Source organism: Trachemys scripta, chromosome 3 (assembly GCF_013100865.1).
Source record: "Trachemys scripta elegans isolate TJP31775 chromosome 3, CAS_Tse_1.0, whole genome shotgun sequence".
NCBI classification, from domain to species: domain Eukaryota; kingdom Metazoa; phylum Chordata; order Testudines; family Emydidae; genus Trachemys; species Trachemys scripta.
This window is the reverse complement of record NC_048300.1, coordinates 186,817,416-186,832,359: the sequence shown is the minus strand read 5'-3', so window position 1 is coordinate 186,832,359 and position 14,944 is coordinate 186,817,416. Positions and strand designations below refer to the sequence as shown.

At 45.5% G+C, this 14,944-nt stretch overlaps 1 protein-coding gene across 1 annotated transcript in view; it reads right to left on the bottom strand.

Moving 5' to 3' along the window:
- The window catches only part of EVA1A (eva-1 homolog A, regulator of programmed cell death), an 81,111-nt gene that overhangs the window by 13,078 nt on the left and 53,089 nt on the right, over positions 1 to 14,944 (bottom strand). Inside the window, exon 2 of the mRNA XM_034766913.1 lies at positions 5,689 to 5,853. Coding sequence (XP_034622804.1) covers positions 5,689 to 5,853 — 165 coding nt within the window. The remainder of the gene's footprint in view (positions 1 to 5,688; positions 5,854 to 14,944) is intronic.

Below are 14,944 nucleotides of genomic sequence, written 5' to 3'. Positions count from 1 at the left end.
GAACCTGCCTCTGCATTCAGAAATCTGGAGCCAGTCACTGGAAATGCCACCCAAATCTGCCGCGGTTAGGCAGCTGGACCTTCGTGGTTATAAGCACACGGTGGATTCAAGGCAGTTTCTCTGTTGGCTACCAAGCAGCATCTCCTCTCCCCATTAACCTTCTCTTTCACATCCCCCGTTAGACACACCCAGATGCTTCACAGCAAATATATAATCAGGTTGCTTTTCTTTTTTGTAAATCAAAGAGCCTTTATCAATGCTGGGTTCCACTAAACGTGTAATAACTCAGCACATGGGCTTGGAAGACACAGACAGGGTCTCGCATCTCTCTGTAATTCTAGAGTGATCTACACCTGGCAAGCAGTACTGCTTTCCCTCCAGCCTTATTAAGGGAAGGGCGGCTCTTTGCCTGCGTTTATGACTTCCTTCAGAAGCATGCTCTCATTGTGTTTCACTGAGACATAATTTCCCCTTCAGAGAGGTGAGGGAACATGGGTTAATGATTTGATTTTATTTGTTGAAGACTGGAGCTGAGACGGCAGCTAATTCCAGGAGGCTGAAAGAGACCCTTTCAGACCTTATCAGATCCCTGCTAAGAACTGGCTGTACCTTGATCTGTCTGCAGACACCACAACCAATGGCAAAATACTAATTGTTTCAAACACATTAAAAAGTCAGCCCATAGAGAGAGCTCCATCATCCACCTGTGAGTGTGCAAAATCCTAGGGCTGTTAAGACTCCTGTCCCTGTGTATCTGGTACAGGCTGCAAACAAACAGTGCACAGTAGCTGGCAATTGCATCTGAGTTTCACTTATCTGCTAGTATTAAGTTCAGGAAACTGACAATTCTGGTGCATGAAATACCATTACTGCTACGGGAGCAAAGTCACTTTCAACTCCAGCCTGCAGCGCATGAAAGTCCACGTTTGTTCACTGTCTCTCTGTGTTTGCATTTGCACAGCTCACACCCAAGGTGAACGGCTACATTGTTCATTTCACACTGTACGCGCCTGGAAGCTGTGTGGCCCCCGAGGTCAGCGACAAAGCTTTGGGAGTGAGGGGGAAATAAGTTAATTCAAAATGTCGGCAGGGGCGATGGCTCAGGTGGATAAATGCCTGTGCGGTGCTGCATCCTATTAGTGTAGCTTCAGAGATTCATCGAGTCCAAGGCCAGAAGGGACCATTGTGCTCATCTAGTCTGACATCCTGTATAACACAGGCCACAGAACTGCCCCAAAATAACGCCTAGAGCAGCTCTTTTAGAAAAAACACCCCATCTTGATTTTAAAATGGTCAGTGGTGAAGAATCCACCACGACCCTTGGCAAATTGTTCCAATGGTTAATTACTCTCACTGTTAAAAATGTACGCCTTATTTCCTGTCTGAATTTGTCTAGCTTCAATTTCCAGCCATTGGATGGTGTTAGACCTTGCTCTGGTAGATTGAAGAGCCCATTATTCAATCCCCACGTAGCTACTTACAGATTTTAATCCAGTCCGCCCCCTTAATAATCTTCTCTTTGTCGTGCTAAATAGATTGAGCTCCTCGACTCTCTCCTTATAAGGCAGGTTTGCTAATCCTTTAATCATTCTCCTGGCTCTTCTCTGAACTGTCTCCAATTTATCAACACCCTTATAAATAAATAAGGAGACATACCTATCTCAAATAGCTGGAAGGGACCCTGAAAGGTCATTGAGTCCAGCCCCTCCCTTCAGTAGCAGGACCAAGTACTGATTTTACCCCAGATCCCTAAGTGGCCCCATCAAGGACTGAACTCACAACTCTGGGTTTAAGAGGCCAATCCTCAAACCACTGAGCTATCCCTCCCCCCTGCTTGAATTGTGGGCACCAGATCTGGACACGGTATTCCAGCAGCGGTCACACCAGTGCCAAATTCAGCAGTGAAATAACCTCACTGCTTAGAGCTGGATGCTGTGGTGATGTCTAGCTGTTAGCGTGGGGGACCAGCTGGGGGAAACTTGGGTTCTGTTTCCAACTCTGCCACTGAATTACTGTGACCTTGGGCAAGTCGTTTAAGCAAAATTTTTCAAACATGGATGCCTGAAGAGAGGCACCAAAGGGGAAATTTTCAAAAGCACCTCAGATTTAGGAGCACTAGTCCCACTGAAATTCAGTTTTACAGATGAACAAACTAAGACACAGAGGGGTAAAGGCCGACATTTTCAATAGGAAAGTCAATGGCACGAAGGGCGCTTTTGAAAATCTCCCCCTAAATCCATAGTTCAGCACCTTAATAAATGCCTTGATCTTCCCCACTAAACTCCTAATGTGAACCCAAAGGAAGTGATGGGTGCTCAGCACCTCCAAAATCCAGGCCATTTATCTAGGTGCCTAACATTGGGCCCCCAAGTTTGGATGTAGTGTTCTTTAATCATTCCGTGCCTCAGTTTCCCTAGCTGCAATGACACCTATCTCGATGAGATATTGTGATAACATTCATAAGGCACTTTGACAATCACAGATAACAAGCTCTACTGGAATGTAATTATTATTATTGTCACGTCAGTTGTCCTCAGCCCAAGGTCTGAGCAGTTGTGAAGGGTATTTGGGCCCTAACCCAGTAACTCTTGTAATGTAGAGCCTTCAAAATGCCATTCCCAGCCCCAAATTACTGATATGGCAGGAAAAATAGTAACTGGAAGTGCCACATATTTGGGGAATTAAAGGGGAGCTGAATAAGTCGGAGAAGGAAATGTAAAAGGAGGCCAGGTTGTGGCTCTGGTATTTTACAGTGTTTTGCAGGCCAGTTGCCTCATGCTTTAAAGGGGGTGTTTCTAAAGGGATTGTGACTTGCCAAACTAGCTATCCTCAGGGAACTGAATGGAAGAGATATGGGAAAATTTGACTCTCCCTAAATAACTTGAATTATTTATTAATATTATTTCTATTACAGTAGCATCTAGGAACCCCAGTCAAGGATTAGGGCCCCATTGTTCTGGGTGCTGTGCAAACAACTAACAAAGAAGGCAATCCTTGCCCCAGAGCCTTTACAATTCAGGCGTCAAAAGATAGAGAAAACTGACCAATGGGGACTGCTGATGGGAGGATGAGGTAATAAAATGAAGAGTTTAGCAGAAAAACGGAAGTCTCAGCTCACCATTTGCCTCGCCAATGCCAGAGGGCAGCGAGCTGCAGGAATCAGAGCAGAGGTAGGTTTTATGGAGGGATTTAAAAGACAAAGAGGATTCTCACAAAGAAACAGTGAACGAGGCTTTGATGGCTTACTCCCTTGCGTGCTTTGTTCTGTCAGGTTTTCTTTTAAAACACAGCGGCAGCATGTGCCAGTCTAGAGCAGAGGCTCTCACACTGTGATCAGAGCACCACTGGCAGGTGTACAGCAAAGGCAAAACACTGTTGGCGGTTACTGAGTCTTAACACTGCGATGCATGGATGTGCCCCCTGCTCAGTGTGTGTTCTGCCTTCCCCCACCCGGGTCCAACCCACAGAGCACATGACTCTGATACTGCTCCCAGCTAGGGAATTCTGTTCAACTGTAGAGGGTCATACACTAGCTCTCGAGGGTCAGTTCCCAATGAGGACCAAGATGAGGGTCAACATGTGGATGGACCCTATGCTTACGAATAAGCCCGCCAGTAATCTGGTTAGAGTGTTACAAGTTAAGTGGTGACAGGGCTTTACTGCTGATTAATAGCCATCTCTGACCCTATGTAAACTCTGCAGCAATTGTGCATAATGTAAATGGAGAAGAAGAGATAATTGATTAATCCTGCGTATATGGTCCACTCATTTCCAGAAGGGAAACATCCCACTCCCTGCACCCAGAGCGTCCCAAAAGCTCAGAGGCCATAACAGTGTCAGCGTACATGGTGGAAGGTTAATGGGGAGGCCTGCCACCTTTTAGTCTTTGTCCTCTTGGACAAAGTAACTGCATCGCCACATGGTGGTGTTTCCCTGTGGCCACATGGCATCATCATTCCATGATGCAACGTCATGATATGAAGTCACGATATCCCAGGCAATAATTGAGAAATCTTTACCGTCAAAATTGGGGCTGTCTCATGGAAAACAGAAGACGTTCAACTAAGCTTCCTTAGGGAACAGATGAGTGAGTGCAGGCCAGCAGTACCGACTCAAGACCCACCTTCTGATATTGACGTGCCATTTAGATGCGGGGCAGCATTGCGAGTTTACCATGGCTTCTCTCCAACTCTGGTGACCTCAACAAGCCCCCGTTCCCTTCTCTCCTGCTTTTCCTTCCCGCTACAGGCCCTCCCACATCACAGATTCCCCAGTGTTTTCAGAAAGCTCCATAATGGGGACAAGCATCTCTGGATCTCAGCAGGACAAAGATTTCAAATCACATCCCCTCTTGAGGCTTCCCCCTAGGATGTGCTGTGTACTAAATCAACAAGGCAAGGCCCAGGGAGGAGACAGACAGAGACCTGCTGGGCTCTACCTGTCCTGTGGAACACTCTAACCAGATTACTGGCGGGCTTATTCGTAAACATAGGGTCCATCCACATGTTGACCCTCATCTTGGTCATCATTGGAGACTGACCCTCAAGAGCTAGTGTATGACCCTCTACAGTTGAACAGAATTCCCTAGCTGGGAGCAGTATCAGAGTCATGTGCTCTGTGGGTTGGACCCGGGTGGGGGAAGGCAGAACACACACTGAGCAGGGGGCACATCCATGCATCGCAGTGTTAAGACTCAGTAACCGCCAATAGGCGTGTTTTCTAGGAGGCAAAGTGAAGAATAACTTCTCTACTTTGAGCTGTAAAAGGAGTTCCGCTCTTTGTTTTTTCCGGTGGAGCCTTAGTGCAGTCAAACAAGTTCCTAAATGAATGGTTGTCTGAGCACTCTACACTCCAGCAACAAGCACCATAAAGCCACAGAACTGGTTTTCTAATCTGTAGGATCATACAATCAGCCAGTAAGGGTGGGAAAAAACTACAGGGGTTATGCAGGAGGAAAGGAGATCTATTCTATTGCAACTAAAGCATATCATGGAAGGGCCATCCACCACTGTACACTGTCGTCATCCATGTCCACTGGCTCGCCATTCACTCCAGGATCTGGTTAAAAGTCACCCACGTTCCCCCATGCCTACCTCAGGGATGTTGTCTTCCCCTATGCCTTGCCTGTCGCTGGCCTTCTCTATGTCACCACTGATGGTGTAAGAGCCTTCTCCTTTGCAGCTCCCAGTCTTTGGAACAACCTCCCCTTATCTTTGCAACGTGTGCATCCCATTTCAAACCTGTTGCCTCTGCCTTTCTCTGGCCTTTTTTCTTGTTTGCAATTATATCAGTTAAGGCTGCAAAGCATTTTGGGATAGAGTTTTTATGAAAGATGTTATACAGAATAAAAGCATAACCTTAATCTCATTGAAGACAGTGTGAGCTTTGCCATTGACTTCAGTGAAGGATGATCATGCTCTAAAGCTGTATGGTAATCATTGTACTGTGCTGACAGACACTTACTCTACTTCACTGCTGGAACGGTACAGGGAACTCATAAGCCACAAAGTCATGAAGTAGTTGTGCAATGACAAAACTGTATTTTTCCCACTGCTTCGAAATGGGTGGGGCCTATGAACTGCACAAATGCCTGAGTACAGATTCTGGTATTTAGTGTCCATTAATGGGAACTCATAATTGTAATCACCGCTGTTAGGTTTCTGTAAATATTGTTATAGTCTTAGCTACCTGGCAGAACGCGCTCTAGAATGGACGGCGAGACCTCAGGAAAGAACACGCCGTCCCCTATAACATTAGGATCATACGCTCTTGGCTGCTGTGGAAAATGTGGTTGCTGAATTCCTTGGTAGTTGGTTGGTTTTGGCTGGGTTTCATGCAGAAGCTTCTTGGGAACTGCAAGAAAAGCACAACAAGAACAACACAATGGTTAGGATGGGTTATCTCAGCTGGTAATAAACTGAATTATTGCATTATGCTACAGGCTCAGCTCATATTTAATTATACTGTAAGCGGACCAAAGACATGCTCATTTACCACCATCAGGAGTGTGCTATGAATGCCTAGACAGCCAGATTCCATATCGGAATGCAAGGCACTGTGAACTTAATAAGACATCATTTTATTTATAATGAATATTGTTAATTCTTTAGATTGCTCTAAATATTTAGATGAGGTGGGGGAAAAAAGATCTAGGAGGGGACACAAGTCTCTTCAAGACACTGATTTAACATCCAAAAATGAAAAGCAATCAATGGGTTTATTTGAATGTTACGCCTCCTGCAGTGCTATAGCACTGTTCTTCTCCAAGTGCTTTACTAACATGAAGCCCTTGTGAGATATTCCTTCTTCTAATCCTTTATCTTAGCATATTATCTTTCCTTTCAAAGGCTATTGAAGAGAAATTAAGGCAAATAATGAACCATTCCTTTGTACAATTACAAACCAGCGTAATAGTGCATAACACTACATTTCTTGCTTTGGACCATTCAAGTCTTAGTAGAGCAGGGTATTTTTCTCCCCTCAGTTCCAAGGCCAAGTCCTCAGCTGTAGATCAGCAGAGTCAGTGGAGCTATCCAGATTTACACTAGCTGAGGATCTGGTCACACATTTGCCAGAGTCAGAACATCAGTTCATTTAGTCTGGTGGTGTCTCCAGCAGTGGCCAATACTCGATGTAACTCCAGAACGTAAGTGTCTTCCATACATGTTAGGATTAAGAAAACAAAAGTAAAGTCTCCATGAGAGAGTATAATACGTGTGTTCCTTCCATGACACCCTACACTAAAATCAACACAAAATGGCGGTTTCATTTCTGCAGACAGTAGATTCCTTAGAGATTTAAAGCTGCAGGACACTGAAAATTAAGGCATAACTTTATTATATAGCTAAAAACACCCCAAAGACAAGTGTGAAAAAGGACCCGGCCAAGTGTGCAACACTGCACGTGGAGGGAAAGTCCTTCCTGATCTCTAAGTAATTCGCTGACACCTTGAAGCATGAGATCTGATTACCCTTAGCATTATTTAGCCTGCACAGCTACCAAAGCGAAGGATCAGGAAGTAATCCAGTCACCTTGCTTTACACTGTATTAGACTTGCTGTCTTTGCTGAGGCTGAGAACGGTAACTGCATTTACTAGCCACCCTTTCATGTCTGGCAGCCAAGGCATCAGCACTTACACTTCTAGCATTATTAGTAGAGTCTCATCAGGTCAGGAAACAGACATTTTAAAAAACCCAAAGCCCTAACTTGTGACTATCAACAAGCTGGCACAGCAGTTTCTGGAGAGAACTGGAGTGGCAAGACTCCTCTTCAGCATAGGCCGTAGAGGAAACATAGTCTCTGGAGGGTAACTGAACAGAAGCCAGGGGAATGCCAAAGACGGGAACAGGCAGAAAGTCCAGGAAGCATGTAGGGTGGATTAAAAATAGCATCTTGCAGCCAAGAGTGTCAAAAGTAACTAACAATTTGGAGTGTCAAGTTTGAGATGCCCTAAATGGGCCTGATTTTCAGAGGACAGGGGCTCAGCACCCTCTGAATCTCAGATCCCTTAACACAGCGGTTCTTAAACTGTGGGTCAGGACCCCAAAGTGAGTCGTGACTCTGTTTTAGTGGGGTCGCCAGGGCTGGCATCAGACTTGTTGGGGCCTGGGGCTAAAGCCAAAAGTCCTTCGCTCCACCACCCAGGGATGAAGCCGAAGCCTGAGGGCTTCAGCCCTGAAGGTTACAGCCCCCACCCATCCAGGGCTGAAGCTCTCAAGCGTCGGCTTTGCCCCCCTGGGGGGGGGGCTCAGGTTTTGGCTTTGGCCCCCATCCCCGGGGCAGAGCGACTCAGGCTTCGGTCCCCCTTCCCGGGGTCTTGTAGTAATTCTTGTTGTCAGAAGGAGGTCATGGTGCAATGAAGTTTAAGAAACCTGCCTTAACAAATCTATGTTGGGTACCCAAAAATAGAGGCATCCAAAATCACTACTCCCTTTGGAAAATCTTGGCCTGTCTTATATAGCCGCGGTGGCCGAACCTCGGATCGGGAGCCACATGCGGCTCTTTTACAGCTGAAGCGTGACTCACAGAGCCCTCCAACCCCTCCCCTTCTCCGCCTATGAGACTGGAGGGGGGAGCTAGGAGTTTCTGCCCCGTGGCTGGGGGGGGGGGGGGGGAAAGGGGCTAGATGCTTCTGCCAGAGATGAATGGTGCCTGCTGAGAGTGGGGGGGCACAATTTAAAATTTCAGTCCCCCCCCCCCAACAGATTGAGTCACGCCCCCTCAGGCATGCCCCCCTTTACCCTCAGCGGCCCCTCCCTGCAGCTCCCAGGTGTTAGCTCCACATGGAGAGGCAGCGGCAAACAGCTGGGAGCAGTAGGGAGGGGCCTCTGCTTTAGCTTCATGGGGAGAGGCAGCAGCAAAAGCAGCGGCTCTCCCTGCAGCTCCCAGCTGTTTGCCGCTGCCTCACCCTATGGCCGCAGCTCCCAGCTTGCTGGCTCCAGCAGCTGCCCTGCAGGGAGGGGGCTCCGTGGCATCATGTGACCGAGCAGTGTCAGCAAACCAAGGCAAAAATCGGGGGAGAGGGGAACATGACCCCACATGTTCCCCCATGCATTGCCTGTGACTTCTGCCCAGCAGGGAGAGGGGTCTCGGGGCTTCAGTCCTGCAGGGTGCACCTGCTGGGGCTCAAGGCTTCAGCAAGAGTGGGGCAGAAACCTTGAGCTCTGGCAGACACGCCCCGGCTCTCGAACGTCTGAAGATTGTCATTAAGTGTGGCCACCCCAGCTATCGAGTGTCTTTTCTCCCAGAGGATCCCAGATTGCATCATGGATCATTACCGACTGTAAGGAAAGTTTGATTTTAAAAAAATGAAGGAAAAGAGGGTAAAATTTCACAGAAATTTTTACTACATTTGTTTTCTGTTTTGGGACCAGCTCTTCATGGCCTACGAGAAAGAATCTTTTCCCGCACCACTGAAGTGCAGCCATCTCTGGGATGGAACATAGAATGGGGCAGGCTGGATCCCTATTTCCATGTAAACAATCTGAATGAAATGGGGGAAACCACTGACCCCTTTTCCTAAGCACAAGCAGGCACAGTAGAGCCAGCATTTCCACAGTTAATGCTCTGGCATCCAGGCCACCTGCAGCAGCAACCGTATCCCCTAGGAAACCCTATCTGTAAGAAGTAAGCGTGATAAGCCTTATCCTGAGCAGAAGAACCTTACGAAAGCAGTCAGCAACTGATCAATAGCCTCCCGTGAGAAGATGCCTACCTGGGTAGATGGCGCCCATCACCATCGTATCTGGGCACCTCACAGTCTTATGTGTTGATCCTCATGACACTCCTTTGAGGTAGGGAAGTGCTATAATCCCCATGTGACAGATGGAGAACTAAGGCCAAAATCCTCAAAGGTATTTAGGCTCCTAACTTCCACTGAAATCAGTAGAAGAGAGAGACTAAGTAACTTACACAAGGTCTCACAGGAATCCAGTAGGAAAGCTGGAACTTGAAGCCAGGTCTCCCAGGTCCTAGGCTAAAACCCTACTCACCAGACAATCTTTTCTACCTAGAGGGGCTAATGCTCTTGGGACTACGCAGAATGGAAGTGTCCTGCATTGACGGGGCGGTCTGGGTGACCTAATCTAGTTTCCATGATGCTATGATAACATGCAAGGCAGAGTTAGAAAGAAAGTCAAAAAGCAAAAGCCCCTCTAAAAGTCAGCATCCATGCAATTTCCAGTTAGCTTCTGTGTCCCAGACGTCTGGCAGCCAGCTAGTCAAGAAAGATTAAAACATCTGGTTCCTTTGAAATACACCCCTCAAGTTATCACAAGAGGAAGAGGAACTAATTTGACATAATATGTGGTGTCCAGCTCTAGCCAACTGTCAAGAAAAAGAATTTACATTACACTTCTCATAAAAAAATGTAACTTGGATGTTATACTTATCTCAACATTAAGCAAAGGCATCCTGACAAAGCATGGCACACAGAGTCTGTACAGTTCAGTCAACCAATAGCTAAAGCAATCCAATCAAAAACTGAGCAAAGCAAGTGGCATATATAGGGAAGATTGGGAGAGGAAATGTTCTCCAGATAGTCTTCAGCTGAAATGCTAACACGCCTTGGTACCCTGGCTTCTCCACATAAAATGAACATTACAAATTGAGTAACTCCAGGAGGTTTGTACAGATTACGAGACCGGAAAAGGGATACGGAAACTTCCACCTCTAGGTCTATTTAATCTCTCACCTGGTGCACATGACTATGGTATCTAAGCACCCTCCACAATCATGATGTGTACACACAGAAATCTCAGATAATTTGAGCCCCACAGCCCAAGGCTCCCGGGCTTAAGTCAGCTGACCCAAGCCAGCCACGGTTGTGCCGCAGGGCTTTTATTCCAGTGTAGATGTACCCAGAAAGGAACAAATTTAAAAGAAGAGTGTGCAACATAGAATATGCACACAGCCAGAGACATGCTCCTTAACTGCCCATAGCATGTTGGCACCACTAACTAACACGCTGTTTTCTACCTGGGGGTGCTCTAGAAACTCTCTCTTGGGGCAAAAAAACAGAAGCTAACAGGGGGATGCATTTAGAATCACAGAAGTAAGAGATGGAAAAACCATCCATCAACCCACCTCCCTGCTAATCAACATCCCCTACAGCCCATTTTCATGGGTCTAGTTTTAAACACTCAGGTGCTGGGGATTTGACCACTTCCTTTGGGAGACAATTTTACAGCCTAATACATCTCCCTCTCAGAAAGTTTACCCTGACATTCAACTGAAATTTTCAATGTATGTTAGGTATGTATATGGCCCCATTGCCACAGTATCTCAGCGTGTCACAACCTTTAATGCATGTACCCTCATGACACCCCCAGTTTTACAGGTGGTAAACTGAGGCACACAGAAACGAGGTTATTTGCCCAAAGTCACATAAGAAGTCTGTGGTGGTGCAGGGAATTGCACCTAGGTCTCCTGAATCCCAAGCTGGTGCCCTAGCCACTCTTTGTGTTCGTTAATTTCATCCTTACTGTTAGATCTATCTTTCTGTGCTACCCTAAAGAATGCCACCCCCACATTCCTGGAATACTGCCCTCCTCCAGCTAATGCTTTAAGGATCGTGCAAGCTGAATCAACTGTGACTTCAGAGAGGAGAACTACATCCAGACTCTATCTGGGCAGGCTGGGGCCAGCAATTGTTGAACATATTCTTTAGATAACAAACAACTTACCAGGGATAAACGCCCATCATAAATTACCCCAGTTTTTTAGAGGAGAGTAGATTCCTGAGAGGGGATGAGTTAGAACCATGAAAATACACAGGAGAATCCACATTTATCAAAAAAGGACCATCTGTGAATTAGAACAGTTCAGAGAAAATGATTCTTTTGCCCGTGTCTTGTATACATGTGAGCTGCGTGGATGTTCAAGACCACTAGATTGAAAGTGTTTTACATGCTGCAAAAATAAAATCCACTAACTTGTTGATCAACCGAATCTGTTAAAAGAATGGATTTGGGGACACGCACGCCACTTACTGCACAATAAAATCACAATGCAGAGATCAAGAAAAAAAGAATGTGTATGTTAGAATACGATGCCCCGATTATGCATTTAGCCACCTGGTGCATTTATTATTATTCATAATAGTAACATCAGTTTACATTTACAATGTATAGGGCCTTTCCTATCCCTATGCTCTTTACAAATTTAGAACCAAATTCTGCTCACTATATTCACACAAGCAGCCCCACTGAAGTAAATGGGACCACGTGTATGATTAAAGCAAGCAGCAGCAGACTTTTACAAATGTATAAATTATAAGTAGCAACTGCTCCAGCAGTTCCACTACAAAAGAATGCAGCAGCCTCTAATGTAAAATGCCACTGCTTCAAATAGCGCACAGCAACGTCACACAACTGTTCAGGACAGGAAGTGAAGAATACCCTATCCAGCTGAAGTTTCAGGAGATTTTAGGTAGACTAGTCCCAGGGTTGGAATCTGGCCAGGAAGCTGGAATTTAAAAATCTCTACTCTTGTGAAAATGGTAACAGATCATTAATGACCACACATGGTCAAGACCTCACCTTTTTCATCTCACCCATTTATTTTAAAAGGTAGGTGTTGGAGACCAAAGTACAATGGGGTATAATCCTGAAAATGAATGCAAACCCCTTCCTTCTCCCCCCCAAATAATTACTTGACCTCACACAAAAGTATTTTTGTATGAAACTGTTTCAAACCTCTGACAAAAGGAAATGACTCACACAGCCTATGGTGAGTCCACTTTCCTGAACGTCCCGGAGCCTTGTGGGAAATCAAGTGGGACTTTCTGGGAAAATATCTCTGTCATACTGTAAGTCCCTCCCTGCAACCCGCCTACACAGATCAGTCCCATGACTCAAAGGAGTCCCTGCTGTACCTCCTAGGGGGTTGCTATTTACTATGTGACACTGCTTTAAACAGATGCAAATGTTCAACATTTCTGATGGAAATGGAGTAAATTTCAGCTTTGGGGGAAATTTAAAAACTGTGATGCACGGCAGCCTGTGTGCGAGCTTTCCAAAAAATTATGCCAAGACTGCCCCTGCAGTAGCCCTTCTGCCTCCCCAGGGGCCTGAGCCAAAGCCCATTGAAGTCATTGGGAGTCTTTTCATTGATCTCAATGGGCTTTCAATCAAGTCCTACGTGTGTTTAGAATATCTGCTTCCTTAGTTGAGAAACCAGGTTTGTTTACCTCATGGTAGCAGCTCAGAATCAATACCGCTATGGAAAAGCTTCCAGTATCTACCTACCTATCTAGTTTCTTATACCATAATCATCACTGTGGTATCTGAGTCCCTTGGATTCTATTGTGTCTTGCAGATGGTCAGCTAAATTTTGACTGCATAATCTTTATTACCGGGGAGAGGGGAGAGGCACAAAGAACACAGCTCAACTTTCAAGGTGTGCAGGACTGGATGTTAAAAGGAAAAACAGAGATTATGTTGTTGGTTTGTATTCTGAGCAAATTTGCCATGGAGTCATTAAACAAATGAATGTATAAGCCTATCATGTCATTTTTAGATTCACTTTTCTGACTATCCAGACATTGCTATTTTATATGGTGCTTCACATCTTTGACTCTCATGTTTCTTCCATCTTTAACTTTTAAAAATTGGCATTTGAAGTTACAAACAGGTTTATCTGCTAGCAACAAAAACCTTAGTGTGTCCTGTCCTTCGGCTGTTTTCCTCTTCTCGTTTCATATTCCTGTTTTTTCTCTTAGCTCTTTTTTCACCATCTTGAATTTCATAACAAGATACATAGCATCTATTGCCAATGATTCATAAGTCTGCTGCTTGCTGTGGCTTTTGCTTTCCAAAGGGCACCGTGGAAAAGTGTCTAGTACTCTAGGGCGTTAGGTACATATTATATTTGGAAAGAAAGAACCTGTGCTACAAAGAGACACTCTCCGTCCCAGTGCTTACACATCCCCGCTCTGCTAGATTGTTATATGCTTCCAAATGTAACGTAGCTCTGCATTATCACACAGTAATGCACACGCACTCACATAGGGCTCAATGCCTAGGCATCTTACAAACACCGCTCAGCCAGTCATTTTCCCCCCAAAGGGCCCTCCACCAGCCAGGAATTGCCAGACCTCACCGGCACTCTGGCTATGCCCTATTTCCACCTGAAACATCCACATCATGCCCCCTGGGCCAGGAGAGGGTAATTGTGAGAGAGCATTACCACCTGCTCTGCACTACCCAGAGAGTCCCACATGCTAGGGAATCCCCAGCTGAAGAGCTGTGTGAGTTTTCCATCCTTTTAAATCCCAGGAGTGGCACAAAAAGGCCAGCGTGGTATTCAGGACTGAGCCTATAATGTCTTCATTGTCATTTCCACCTGCTATTATTTTCCAGTGTAGTAGCTATCAGTGAAGTCATTGTTAGACGAGCAGTCTGACACCAATGTCATTCAAACCAAGTGCCCTAGAGTAACTCCACTGAGTTAAAGCAAGTTGCCTCAGATTTACACTGGGTGCATAGGTAAGATCTGAATTAGGCTCGTTGTATTCCGTTCTTGGTGCTTCAATTACAGAAAAATGTAGATTAATTGGAGGGAATTCAGAGTACAACAACAATTGTCAGGATGGACTGACAATCTGGGGAGTAGGATGACGGTCTCCAAGTATATGAAGGTTATAAAATGAGAGCCACAAAACATGACTTTCATAGATTCACAAATTCTAGGACTGGAAGGGACCTCGAGAGGTCATTAAGTCCAGTCCCCTGCCCTCATGGCAGGACCAAATACTGTCTAGACCATCCCTGATAGACATTTATCTAACCTACTCTTAAATATCTCCAGAGATGGAGATTCCACAACCTCCCTAGGCAATTTATTCCAGTGTTTAACCACTCTGACAGTTAGGAACTTTTTCCTAATGTCCAACCTAAACCTCTCTTGCTGCAGTTTAAGCCCATTGCTTCTTGTTCTGTCCTTAGAGGTTAAGGTGAACAAGATTTCTCCATCTTCCTTATGACACCCTTTTAGATACCTGAAAACTGCTATCATGTCCCCTCTCAGTCTTCTCGTTTCCAAACTAAACAACCGCAATTCTTTCAGCCTTCCTTCATAGGTCATGTTCTCAAGACCTTTAATCATTCTTGTTGCTCTTCTCTGGACCCTCTCCAATTTCTCCACATCTTTCTTGAAATGCGGTGCCCAGAACTGAACACAATACTCCAGTTGAGGCCTAACCAGCGCAGAGTAGAGTGGAAGAATGACTTCTCGTATCTTGCTCACAACACACCTATTAATACATCCCAGAATCATGTTTGCTTTTTTTGCAACAGCATCACACTGTTGACTCATATTTAGCTTGTGGTCTACTATAACCCCTAGATCCCTTTCTGCCTTACTCCTTCCTAGACAGTCTCTTCCCATTCTGTATGTGTGAAACTGATTTTTCCTTTCTAAGTGCAGCACTTTGCATTTGTCTTT